At 40.2% G+C, this 14,738-nt stretch overlaps 1 protein-coding gene across 1 annotated transcript in view; it reads left to right on the forward strand.

Moving 5' to 3' along the window:
• Window positions 1–14,738, forward strand: part of LOC126974459 (potassium channel subfamily K member 1-like) — a 57,612-nt gene that overhangs the window by 8,392 nt on the left and 34,482 nt on the right. The window contains exons 2-3 of the mRNA XM_050821964.1: window positions 1,671–1,775; window positions 9,481–9,585. Of these exons, the coding sequence (XP_050677921.1) occupies window positions 1,676–1,775; window positions 9,481–9,585 (205 nt within the window). The 5' untranslated portion in view covers window positions 1,671–1,675. The remainder of the gene's footprint in view (window positions 1–1,670; window positions 1,776–9,480; window positions 9,586–14,738) is intronic.

Consider the following 14,738-nt stretch of genomic DNA (forward strand, 5'->3'; position numbering starts at 1 on the left):
TCATAAGATTACTGCAATACGAGTTAACTATCGATAAACGAGTAACTGGCAATTTAACTGAACCATATCTATGAAATAATGCTGACTGGCTGAAATATTTTTACCAAACGTTAGTAGGGACTCAGAAATTTCAATCCAGATCAGTCTCATCGTCATCATATCAGCCAAAAGATGTCCACTTCTGGACCAAGGCTTCTTCCAAAGATCTCCACGATGATTGGTCCTGTGCTACCCTCTTCCAGCGATCTTGACCAACACTGCGTCTTCTGGTACTTGGTCGCGATTCGAGGACTTTTTTGCCCCAACCAATCTATCCGTCGAACTTTGTGCCCTACCCACTGCCACTTTAATATCGCAATCATTTGGGCTATGTCAGCGACTTAAGTTCTGCTACGCATCTCCTTATTTCTGATTCGATCTCGCAGGGAAACTCCGAGCATAGCCCTCTTCAATGCTCTCTGAGGAACTATTTTCTCATCAAGCCCATAGTTAGCTACAGTCTAATTTATTATAATGTGGACACAGGGGGGACTTATCCGACTAAAAATGTCACTTAGAGTCCCATCGTCAAGCCCTCTTGCAATGTAACCATTGCCATAAGAGAAGGCAGTCAGTTTTCCAGTGGGTGGCTCCTTTGCACAGGATGCCGGCTAGATTATTGGTACCACAACGGCGCCTATTTCTGGCGTGAAGCAGTAATGTATAAGCATTACTGTGTTTCGGTCTGAAGGGCACCACAAGGGTAGCTAGTGAAATTACTGGGCAAATAATACCTAACATCTTATGTCTCAAGGTGACGAGCGCAATTGTAGTGCCGCTCAGAATTTTTGGGTATTTCGAGAATCCTAAGCGGCCATTGGCAGGGCGTATCAATTACCATCAGCTGAACGTCCTGCTCGTCTCGACCCTTATTATCATAAAAAAAGCCATCAGAAACGACAACCTAATGCCAATTTCCACTCTACCAAGAGTGAACGACTAAGGAGAATTGATGGCTCAATTCTTATTCGCAGTTTCTGCTCTGAAAATTAATCAAAAAGAACGTCTAAGATAGCTTTGGAGGAATCGGTATAGGTTTTCCTGGACGATACGCTCCTGAGATCAATCTGGTGTTGCAAGAGATTATGGGTGGCGGTGATCGGTGGGTAACAATCACACCCGTACGTCACGTGACTCCCCTCTTGTGTCTCCATTTACATTTTTGAATTCGCTTTAGAAACTATCATGGTCATAAATCCTATTTGCGAGATATATACCCTGATTCCATGTATGATTTCTGATGTTTTTGCTTTGAGTAATGATTTTCATTGTAACATACGGCATGTTTAAAATTTTGAAATGTAATATTAAGAACGTTTATTTTTGCGGGTCTGGTTGCCAGTTGGCAAAGGCCTTTTTCAGTCTTCTCCATTCCTGCATTTCTACGGTTACTTTACGCCAGGTTTTTCCTGCCATCTGTCTAATTTCGTCATCCCATACTCTGTGGTCTGCCTCTTCTTCTTTTTCAATTCCTTGGGTGACTAATTTACTATTCAATTTATTACTCTTATCACATTATTATGTCCTGCCTATTTCCACTTTTGTATTATTATTTTCTGGGTTATATCTCATTTAAGTGGTATATATTTTAATTTTCCCTTATACATAATATAAATAATATTTTTGTTCAGGTAAAATGCGTCTCGTGATGCCAGGATTCGTAAGCCACGTGAGGAGCGTACCTGCTCTACGTGTCATGCTGCTGTTGACAGCAATGGTGCTCTACTTGTCTATGGGTAAGTCTTGTTTGTCAAAACGTGACGTAGTAACCTAAACAGATTTGTAGCACGTGGAAGAAAGCTCCTTGAAAACCGCACTGTGGAGGTCCGCCACTCATCCAGGTGGAAGGGATATAGATATCCTAACTTGTGGCGTGTCGTGGGAAGGTGGAATTCGGCGGCAGGAATCAGGTGAAACAGCTCTTCGGAACACTCCCTGTGATAAATGCGGTAGAGGATGTGTGAATGACAATCTAAACAGAATGAAATATGAATGAATATGCATTTTTCAACGCGCTCTTGGATTCTGGCTCAATTCATTCAAGGATGGGTGGACTTCCCTTGTTTCTGGAATACTAAGGTATCCGGAGAACATTGAAATTGTATAATTCAATTATTCTTTTTTGATGGATTGGACAATAAAGAAATAAATAAATAAATAATGAATGTTTCCGAAATTCATACCTGATTTCATACCGGTGCCTTTCATTCGGTTATTAAAATATTAGATTACTAAACCGCCTAATATTTAGTCCTTAGACTGGTAGACTACTGTACTATTGGTATCTTCCGAAGTCTGGAAAGATGGATATCTTTACCATTATGATTTCCCTTCCTTATCAGATTCAAAGAGGATAATACGTAATAAACGTGATAATACGGGACTGCCTATGTAAAAATTGAAATTTAGTTTAGTATGAAACGTGCTTTCACATAAGTTTGAAATTTCTTTTTCATTCTAGAGCTTCTGGGAAATTAAATTGAGTAAGGTTCATTTATCCCTTTCCACGAACTTCTCAAGAGAGGACAGATACAATTAGTTTCTTTCAATATCGTATATGCCCTGTGCTGCCTCGGGGCGTAAAAAGAATAGGGTAGTCCCAGGTCCAAGGATGTCGTAAGAGGCGACTACGGGCTTTTTGAAAGTGGGAGAGCGGTCCTAAAAAATAAATTACCCCAGGAGGGTACCGGCTCTTGTAGAGCCGGAGAATCCCTCCCCGAGCATTCGCGCTCGGGCTGCCCCTCGTATTCTGGGGAGGGCACAGTACCGCGTATGTCACAGGACAAACAGGGCAGCAACACCACGGCACCCCGCTCCACGCTTAATGTGGACTTTTGTAAAATCCGGGGAATTCACTCCAACTTAAACGCCGTCCACCACCACCTTGAGACGGCGCAGCCGGCCTTGTGTTTCCTTACGGAGACGCAGATATCTCGACCTAGCGATACGTCATATTTAACGTACCCCGGGTACAAAATTGAGCATAATTTCATGCCTCATGCCGGGGTATGTGTGTACGTTAGGGAGGATATCTGCTGTCGCCGTCTCGGCAATTTTGAGGGTAGGGGCCTGTCTACTCTCTGGCTCCAGATTTAGAGCTCTAGATTTAGAGGACCGCGTCCGCATCTATACGTGTGTCTACAGGTCCCATAGTGGTAACGCAGAAACGGATCACCTCATGGGCTGCGTTCAAGCGGCATTTGATGACGTGCTTGCTCAGATCCCCTCCGCTGAAATCGTAGTCTTGGGTGATTTCAACGGGCACAATGCCGAATGGCTTGGATCACGTACCACAGACTACGCAGGGCGATCTGTGCATAATTTTGCATTGGCGTATGGTCTGTCCCAATTGGTTGAGTCGCCGACGCGGCTCCCGGATGTGGATAGCCACATGCCGTCCTTATTAGATCTTCTGCTGACTACACATCCCGATGGTTACCAGGTCTCTGTCGACGCCCCTCTCGGAACGTCCGACCATTGCCTGGTCAGGAGTGTAGTGCCTATCCGACGCCAACGTCGCAGACCACCAGCGACCCGCCGCGTTTGGCACTACAAGTCAGCAGATTGGGATAGGATGCGTTCCTTTTTTGCATCCTACCCTTGGGGCAGGGTTTGTTTATCCTAGTGCCTGCGCCGTTGCAGTAGCCGATGTGATACTGCAGGGCATGGAATTTAATACCAAGCTCTGTAGTACCGATTGGTGGCAGATCACAGCCCCGGTTCGATGCGTCAGTTAAAGCAGCATCTGACTGCAAAAAACAGGCGTATCGAACTTGGGTTGCGGCGCTGGGCTCAAAGGATCCGAACTGCAAAGTTCTGAAGAGGAAATATAACCGTGCCTCCAGATTTTTTAAGCGGCAAATCGCCCGTGCGAAATCGAAGCACGTCGTCAAAATTGGCGAGCAGCTTTCCAGTTACCCGACCGGAACACGCAAGTTCTGGTCGTTGTCGAAAGCTGCTCTTGGTAACTTCAACCAGCCGTCCATGCCGCCGTTGCACATGAGGAATGACACCCTGGCCCATACGGCAAAAGAGAAAGCCGATCTCCTGTGCACTCTTTTTTCCTCCAACTCGACTCTTGACGACAACGGAAAAACACCGCCGACCATCCCGTGGTGTCAGAGCTCCATGCCTGAAGTACAGTTCCGACAGAAAACTGTTAGGCGAGCTCTGTTTTCGTTGGACGTCAGGAAGTCGAGCGGGCCGGATGGCATTTCTCCAATCGTGCTTAGAACGTGTGCCCCTGAGTTGACGCCGGTGCTAACGCGTTTATTCCGGCACTCTTATTCAAAAGGCGTAGACCCTGATTCATGGAAGTCAGCCCTTGTCCATCCGATCCCAAAAAAAGGAGACAGTTCGGATCCGGCAAACTACAGGCCTATTGCTATTACCTCCCTACTCTCCAAAATTATGGAGAGCATAATTAACCGCCAGCTCTTGGTATACCTTAAGGGTCACCAGTTGATCAACGACCGGCAGTACGGCTTTCGCCATGGTCGGTCGACTGGCGATCTTCTGGTATACCTAACACACAGATGGGCGGCGGCTATTGAAAGCAAGGGGGAAGGCCTGGCAGTTGGTCTGGATATAGCGAAGGCCTTTGATCGTGTATGGCACAAGGCGCTCCTCGCAAAACTTCCATCATTTGGGCTTCCCGAGAGCTTATGCAAGTGGACCTCCAGCTTCCTCACTGGGCAGCATACAGGTCGTTATCGACGGTTATTGCTCGAATCCCAAGTCCGTGAACGCTGGAGTGCCCCAAGGCTGTGTGCTATCTCCCACGCTGTTTCTTCTGCATATCAATGATATGTTGGACACCGCCAACATGCATTGCTATGCAGACGACAGCACTGGTGATGCCGTATACACGGGCCATGCAGGTCTCTCTCGGGAAAACGTCGACCAGTGCCGGGTGAAACTTGTGTCTTCTATCGAGTCCTCTCTCGAGAAGGTCGCGGAATGGGGTAAGTTGAACCTTGTCCAATTTAACCCCCAGAAGACTCAAGTTTGCGCGTTTACCACTAAAAAAACCCCATTTGCCGTATCACCGCTCTTCGAGAACACTTCCCTTAAAGCCTCGCCTAGTATCGGAATACTGGGTCTCGAAATCTCAAGCAATTGCCAATTCCGTGGCCATCTGGAGGCCAAAGCCAAACTGGCTTCAAAGAAACTGGGCGTCATAAATAGAGCACGGCAATACTTCAAGCCGGCCCACATTCTAGCGCTCTACAAAGCGCAGGTCCGGCCTAACATGGAGTATTGCTGTCATCTCTGGTCTGGCGCACCCCAGTATCAGCTCGATCCATTTGACCGCGTGCAACGCAGAGCAGCTCGAATTGTCGGGGACCCAGTACTCTGTGAACGGCTGGATCACTTGGCGTTGCGTAGAGACGTCGCTTCATTGTGTGTCTTCTACCGCATTTATCACGGGGAGTGTTCCGAAGAGCTGTTCAACCTGATTCCTGCCGCCGAATTTCACCTTCGCACGACACGCCACAAGTTACGATATCATCCCCACCATCTGGATGTGTGGCGGTCCTCCACAGTGCGGTTTTCAAGGAGCTTTCGTCCTCGTACCACGAAGCTGTGGAATGAGCTTCCTTGTGCGGTGTTTCCGGGACGATACGACATGGGTACCTTCAAGAAAAGCGCGTACACCTTCCTTAAAGGCCGGCAACGCTCTTGTAATTCCTCTGGTGTTGCAGGAGAGTGTGGGCGGCGGTGATCACTTAACACCAGGTGACCCGTACGCTCGTTTGTCCTCCTATTCCATAAAAAAAAAAAAAAAAAAAATGTACTGAAATGGAGAAGGTCCTACTAAATAATAAAGGGGTGCTTGTCAAGTCAAGGAAATATGGCAAATGGGGTTCGGAAATCTCCGGCTATCCATCTGGAAGAAGGACTTGATAATAATACTTTGAGGATCCGATATAATACGAACGTTATTTTTCTTTTCACCTTGATCGTTATACGATGAGAAATCGATATAATACGATCGTTAGTTTTCTTTCGACCCTGGTTTATTATACTATGAGGATCCTATATATTTCAACTGAATTTATTTCATCCTTTTGCGTACTACTTCGATCCTAGCTATAAATGGCGCGAATCCATTATGCCTGTCGGCTATATCGATATTTAAAAGGAAACTGATTATTTTTTAAATTTTTTCATTCTTTATCGATAGGTCAACAAGTTATTGCCGATTTCTTAATAATCAATGATTTTCTTACCGGGAAGTCAAAAATTAGGTCGGGCGGGTCACCGGATGTTAAGTGATCACCGCCGCAAATTCTCTTGTGACACCAGAGCGTTGCCGGCCTACTAAGAAACTGTACACACCACTTAATTTAAACAATCTGATCAGCCTAGCGAAACTCCCTGAGAAAAAAGCGATTCACTCTATTGTATGAAACGTGCAGTCATTGACAGATGACGATTATACGAAGGTTAGCTTTCTTTTCACCTTGATCCTATATGACGAGGAAAGAACCTCTGTATTGTTTTCAAAAGGTGTGACGTCATTACTGTTGACATCACAATTGCTATCTTACTGAAGATCACTCATTGGTTCTTCCAAATAAAACTACACGAGTAAGTATTTTATTACTTTCGTTTATTCAACGGGCAGCGTTACAACGTCCGAGAGAGGTCCGTACCGTACGACAGCCCGAGCACGACTGACTCAAGTGTCGACCGTGCGGCTGTATTTAAAAGACGTGCTAATCCTCGTGTTTTGAAATGCGGCCGTATTTATGGGGCTCGGTGCACGTGCACGTGTTTTCAATTCGTGTTGTAGTATTTGCGCCTATATATATAATTCGACTGAATTTATTTCATACTTTTGCGTATCGATCCTAGCTATAAATGGCGCGATCCATTAAGTATGCCTGTATCGATATTTCCTAACCGTCGTACTCGTATGTAACAAAATTAAACTCAGAAATAAAAGTTTACACCCGTACGCTCGTTTGTCCTCCTATTCCATAAAAAAAATACAACCATTATGGTTTAAGATACGAAATACATGGACGATTTTATTTAGCTACATAGCTCATTTATATCTTGTTATGTATATATACATATCTAGATAGGATTTCCACCTATATATTGACTCATCACTTTATCTCTGGAACCATAAGGCGTAGATACTTGAAATTTGGTAGGAATATTCCTTTCGCCAAGTAGAGGTCAGTTAAGGATTTTACAAAATTCCACCCGAATGAGTTTTTTTTATTACGAACAAAAGTCTGTCAGGTCAGCTAGTTTATTATATAAACAATTTGTTATGTTTTTAAAGTGATAACCCTCACTTCTTGGATTAATTACACAAATAAAACTGAAAACAAAATTTTATGAATGATGCCAGACTCGAACCCGCGCCCTCCCGCGTTCCGTACGAGCGCTCTTAGCAACTGAGCCAACCGTTCGAGTCCCGCATCGTTCATAAAATTTTGTTCTCAGTTTTATTTTTATTAGATAAGTTATGTACAAAACTATGAAACATTACCTATTCAGTACCACTTATTAATCGAAGGTCAGCTATTTCAAACGATATAACCACAAAGTTATACAGATTATACTTAGCTACGTAATTTAAGTACTTGACTATGATTATTAGAACACGATCCATTTAGGAATAGAAGGTGATTAACTAATTTCCATACTGTCATGTACATAATATACCTATACAGAGAATTCTGATTCTGTGGCAATCAACTTTCCTACTTAGTTCGCCCGTCTGTTATTACATTTATCGGACATCGAAAATCGTCAAATTGTAACCGTTGTTTTTTCTCATTCTGACTTAGGTCAATAGAAGAAGACAGAGTGAGAATTAGCAATTATGAATAAGGGGGTATATATTATAAATAACTGATACCCGCGTCTTCGTCCGCGTACATAGAGGATATATTATATCATCATGGATATATAAAAGAACATATCATATGCTGTCGCGATACGTTTTACCCGCCTTAAAGGAAGCTGTATCTATTATTAATAATCATAACCTACTTTTATGATAATACTAGGTGATACTCCGCGATTTCGTCCGCGTACTTACAGGACAGACGAATTAATTTTTTAAAATAACACTACACATGTTGTCGCGACAGTTTTTGTAAATAATGGTGTGTTATGTAAAGTCGTAATACACTATTTTAGTTTATAATCACTAGTTTTCGCAGCGCACGCGATGTAAGAATATTTTAGGTTATTTTTTTACACCTTGGGTTAGTTATAAGTGGAGTTTTAGTAAGGATACCTACCTAATTTGGGATAGTGCAGCTTCCCAACAATCAAATCTTTCCTCTTTATAATAATAGTATATTACAAAAAGTACAGCATTAATCCCTCATTCTTCTTTCGTTATTTTTTTATTTATTTAATCTGTACCCTCTATCTTTAATATACATAAATCCAATTTTACTGATGTTTGTTTCCATTGAACGTAACTAAAACTAACGAACGGATTTTAATGCTGATTAGGTACTTCATGGATTGCAGTTTAGTCCAAGTCCAAAGAAAATTTATTGACGCACGGTTTGACAGTTCTACCGTGAAACAATTTCATTATAACAATAGGGAGCATATTGTGCGAAATAGTTCTTGATGTTATATGTTATTGACAAATTTGTCGCATCACCGCTCTTCGACAACACTTCCCTTACAGCCTCGCCTAGTATCGGAATTCTGGGTCTCAATATCTCGAGCGATTGCCAATTCCGCGGCCATCTGGAGAGCAAAGCCAAATTGGCTTCGAAGAAGCTGGGCGTCATATACACCACGGATATACTTCAAGCCGGCCCACATTCTAGCGCTGTACAAAGCGTAGGTCCGGCCATATATGGAGTATTGCTGTCATCTCTGTTCTGGTGCACCCCAGTATCAGCTCGATCCATTTGACCGCGTGCAACGCAGAGCAACTCGAATTGTCGGTGACCCAGTGCTCTGTGAACGGCTGGATCACTTGGCGTTGCGTAGAGATATCGCTTCATTGTGCAGCATTTATCATGTTCCGATGAGCTGTTTCACCTGATTCCTGCCGCCGAATTCCACCTTCGGACGACACGCCACAAGTTAGGATATCATCCCCACCATCTGGATGTCTAGCGGTCCTCCACAGTGCGGTTTTCAAGGAGCTTTCTTCCACGTACTACAAATCTGTGGAATGAACTTCCTTGTGCGGTGTTTCCGGAACGATAGGACATGGGTACCTTCAAAAAAAGCGCGTACAAGGTGTAAGGGCCTTAAAGGCCGGGAACGCTCCTCTGATTCCTCTGGTGTTGCAAGAGAATGTGGGCGGCGGTGATCACTTAATTTTATTTATTATGTACAGAACAACGTCTGTCTGGTCAGCTAGTAGGAATATAAAAATATTATATTGAAACATTTTATTTTTATGTATATATATGCCTAATAACAATAGTGTGTTTTTAGGTGCTAAGGTATTTCAAGCTATCGAGGCCCCGAGAGAAAAGGCTAGAGAAGAAAAACTTGAGGAGGTGAAGAACTTCTTTCTCCAGGATCACCCTTGTGTGTCAGGTGAGTAATGTTGGTGTGACGTGAAACAATTGTTTATTTATTTTGGAATATGTTTAAATATTTCCATATTTCTGTTTCCGTTTTAATTTATTACCTTAAATCATTTATACGTCTATATAGACTATGACAGCTGTGAAAACGTCGAAAAAAAAATAGAACTAACCTCTATTTTGACCAGTTTACGCACACTAACACAGTGTCATATAAATCGCGAGTGTAACTTTGTAAGACATAGCTTGTCACGCACGCTAAAATAATATTCCTGGCCTGTTGTTATCGGTTGTCTAACAGCAAGAGACTCTATGTACACCTCAGAATACAGAACAAACTAGACGTATTAATTATCTAAGTTTTTTTTTCTGAAGAAGCGTAGCGATAACAATATCGATAATGAGACTGTCTGTGTCGAGAGCCAAATACTGAATGAATGAAGTTTACCGTGAGGATTTAATCATATCAAATCAAATCAAAATGACTTTATTCATGTAGGTGATGGAAATGACACTTATGAATGTCAAAAAGTTTTCTTTTATTGTAACATTTACCACCACTTCGGAAAAGGTTGCTTTAATGAGAAGAAGTTGCAAGAAATTCGTTGCCACTCTTTTAAAGCAACGTACAGATTCATCGTTTTACAAATCATTTCAATTACAATTTAAGTAAAGTATACTCAATGACTTCTGATGCAGCGCTAACGCGGCTGATGGAAGTAAAACTGTGGGTATGTTATAAAATGGTTAGAGTTACTTATAGTTATTTATGCAACTGTTCTGTAATGATAGACCAGGATCTATAATTTTTTAAACCAAAAAAAATAAAAGTAGGATGAAACCCATTGGAAAAGGAAGAGAATATAACAAACATGAATGGAAAAATAAATTACGGGCGATCTGAGGTCGGGAAGTGGAAAAGGGGGGTTGTTTTAGGGTAAAAAATGGTTTATCTCGATTTCCGTCAATACTACAAGTCCTATGGCAAAAAGTTAAATGGCAAAGTTGTAGATAATAAAAAGATCTAAAATTTTTGTATTCACACTTTTTTCACATAACCTCAAAGTTTATGTGAAAAATTCAAAAAACCAAGTTAAGCATACATTTTACATCAAAAAAAAAAACAAAACGAAAAATTGTGGTTTGTTCAGGTTTATTATGTTCTTTTCTGGTTAACAGTGTACCTATTGGTGGACATACTTATCTTTTATATATCGTTACATAGGTTTATTATATATTTTAGAAAAATAATTTCACAATCAAATCCGTTAAAAGATACGGCCATTTGAGCATTATATTTTAACACGATAGGTAGACAAACAATTAGGAAAATTCTCACTGACCTGAAATACAAAAAAAAAAGTTAAATGCGAACCATTATTATATTTATAAACCATTATTTGATGTTCACTACCATCTACCATGCAGGCCTAACTAAATCATAGCTTATCGGTATATCTTATATTCTATACAGCCACTATAGTTCGTGTTTCTCGTGGTAGGTAATATGTTTTACTACAAGTAATCACATTTTATTTTATTTTCAATATTAACTATTGTAAATATAGTTATAAAGATATGGTCAACTATTATATTTATAAAGGAGACAATTTTTTTTGGGACCACTGGATATTGTGGATATTTTTTGGGACCAACAGGCCGTATTTTATTGTGAAATCTAACCGGGATCATGAAATTATAATAAAAAGGTAAACACTGGATACATTTCCTGTATCCAGTTATGGTCAAGAAAACATAAGATACTAAACTAAATTGTACAGTAGACACATAAGTGTTACATTTTAGAAACAGCGTGTGTTTGTGAGGAGCTGTGTTGACCTTGTATTACAGATTGCCAGGATCTCAACTATTTTTTTTTATGTAAATAAGGGACGAGACGAGCAGGGCATTCAGCTGGTGTTAATTGATACTCTTGGGGCACTACAATTGCGCTCGTCACCTTGAGACATAAGAATATGTTAAGTCTCATTTGCCCAGTAATTTCACTTGCTACGCAACCCTTCGGACCGAAACACAGTCATGCTTACACATTACTACATCTCAATCTAGCCGGCATCCAGTGCAAAGGAGTCTCCTGTTGAACTAATAACAAAGTATACATTTCATTTCGACATTCGAGAGAGAGAAACGCTTGTCTTTGGGGAAACAACTATTATCTATTCGGTCACTATTATTAGAGCGAGTTTGTGCCCCACTTGCGTGACAATACAGTCACGTGTTACGTAGCGTCACGCAACACGTGTCACGTTACGATCGTGCCAGCCTAGCTAGCCGGCTACTTACAACGTGACGTCATTACGCTTGAATTTATAGTTGTCTATGGGACCACGTACCTACATAAATTACCATCGATAACATAAAACATGTGAAAATAGGAGCCAAATTCAATGCTTTGACAATAATGGTGTGGTTTGCGACTCCACCAACAAGACTTGAGATCTAAATGGATACCAAATTGAGATCTAAGTGGGGTATGGGTATTATTTACTCAACGTTTGTAAATAATATTTTGACCAAAAATTTTATCGTTATTTTTATTATGATTCAGCATTGAAAATTACGTACAACTTCATATTTTCACCATTCTACGATCAACATCAATTTTTGTATCGCGATTTTTATATTATTATGTTCCATCCACAGTCCGCAATAGGGTTGCACATCGGATGGGGATGGAAATCGAATGCAAATTGTAGTACGATAAATTTTATGTACGATATATTTGGTAGGTCTGAGAATCGATCGTCATCTACTTTTTATACCCCAAAAATTTTAATTATAGATTTTTTTTTATTAGTTTAATTGGCAATACAACGTTTGTTGGGTCAGGTAGGTTAATTTATGTATTCTTTCGGCCATACAAATAACTGATGATAAACAAAGAAAATGCAAAATGTTTACAATATCGTTGACAACACTGTCAATACAATGATAATTCGGCCTATGGACTTGCATCCCGTGCCACTAAATAAATTTAAAAAAAAATGATAATTCTGAAGTTTTCTTAATGACAAGCTGCCTTGCAAATAAACGCGGGAAACGTTATACGTCCGAACAAACCATACGTAAGCAAAATGTCTATTTGTAAACATTTTACATATTCTTGGTTTATGATTAGTTATAGCTTTATGCCAATTTTATTTATGATGCTGTTTAATTTCAATGTTATAAAGAATCATTTTGTGTTGCGTCATTCGAAATGTCATTCTGGCATTTTTCAAATCCTTGCTAACGGTATCCATTTTATACTCGTTTTGTCATTAAAGGCATAAAAGGCATTTATTTTCTCAAAATTGATTCCTTTAGAATTCTTTTTGATGTCATTTCTTATACTACTAGATACTACTACCGCTTCGGAAACAAATGGCGCTCTGAGAGAGAAGAAGCGGCTCAAGAAACTCTCCTCTCTCTCTTCTTGCACTTGTTGTTTAAGTATTTATTTAAGCTGCAACTTGTTGTATCGTATGTAGGTAAGTAATATCGATAAAAATGAACTTTCCTAAGAAACATCTACGCTATTGCCTAATGCTTTGGGAATGGAATTTATCAAATTCGCACTTATTGACGTTGAGTGAAAGTCCAAAATTGCTTGCTGTAGACTTGTTTTCCATATAACAAGCACCTACCCCTATGTGAAGTCTCTAATATTTCGTATTGAGCCTGTCAGGTAGTGTAGTCATACCCTAAAAAGGTTGAGACATTCCCACATCCGTATTCCCACATACTTTTGGATACCTCTTTACCTGCTTGGAATTTATAAGGAGGTAAGTAGAAGGTCAATTAGTAGTCTTAAAATGGTGTACACAATCTTGCCCCCGATGTGATTTAAATGACAAAGGCTGGAAGAAATCTGGATATTCCATTAAAAGGTTGTAACATAGGCAAATAAGTAAATTGCCAGAAACTGTCATAACCATAATCTTAACACTAGGAAAAAACATAAACTTATAATGCCTACTTCTCGGCTAAGCCCCAGTAAGTCTTTTGTGGGGTGATGTAGGTATACTGATGCTAGGGCACTGCTGAATATCTAAATGATCGGACAGCCTGGGACTAGATTGTGATTATTTTATAGCGATAGAAATTATTGTACAATATTTTTATTGAAAAGAGCGCGAAAAAAAAGTATGCTGGGAGAGTTTCTTGCGCCGCTTCTTCTCTCTCAGAACGCCATTTGTTTCCGAAGCGGTAGTAGTATCTGGTAGTTATTAGAAATGACATCAAAAAGAATTCTAAAGGAATCAATTTTGAGAAAATAAATGCCTTTTATGCCTTTTATATGCTTTTACAACAAGATCCCAGAAGCTGTTCATAACAAAAGTATTACGATAATCAAAAGAATTGTTAGAAAACGTTTGTGTGGTAAAGGTTACTATAATTTAAATGACTTTCTTAATTCCACAGATTGGGAAAGGAGTGACCGACTTTTAATAGTAAGGTATTACTTGTAACCATATATTTATGAAAAAAAAAGAAGCCCGCTGAGTTTGTTGCGCCCGTTCTTCTCAGGTCTGAGGCATACTTTTGTATTGGGTGGTAGTTTTTGACTTTCAGTGATATCACATCCTATTTTGAATACAAATATTTGAATTTGAATATTACACCTGATTTTTATTGACTATGCCATTACCAGGTGAGTTGATGTCTACTTCTGCTGCTTTCACGGATAGGATTGTTTAATTGTCGATCAGGAATTCAGGCATCTCCATAGTTCATTTGATCAAATAATAAATATATGATATCTCTTTATTTTCTCCTCAAAAAGATCTTAAAGCAAAACAGTACAGTAGTGTTAAATTTTTACTAACAGCTGGTATTTTGTGAGGAGCTGGTGTCTGAAGTAGGTTGACCCTGTATTACATCACCAGGACCTCACACATGATCACAATTATTAAAATATTATACAATATCTATACTAATACCTAGATAAGCATTAATGATAACAATAGATTACTTTAAACTTGAAAATTACCAGCAATATAATGTGTGTGTCTGTGTGTGTGTGAGTGTGTGTGAGTTTACTCGTTGTGTGTTAATAATTCTAAACATCGCTCTTTTTGATCTTTAATACCGAAGCATATTCCTTATTCCCTAGCAACTCTCTACCAAAATGTCAATTATTATAGCTAATCCATCTAGCGA

This window comes from Leptidea sinapis, chromosome 32 (assembly GCF_905404315.1).
Source record: "Leptidea sinapis chromosome 32, ilLepSina1.1, whole genome shotgun sequence".
Lineage (NCBI taxonomy): Eukaryota > Metazoa > Arthropoda > Insecta > Lepidoptera > Pieridae > Leptidea > Leptidea sinapis.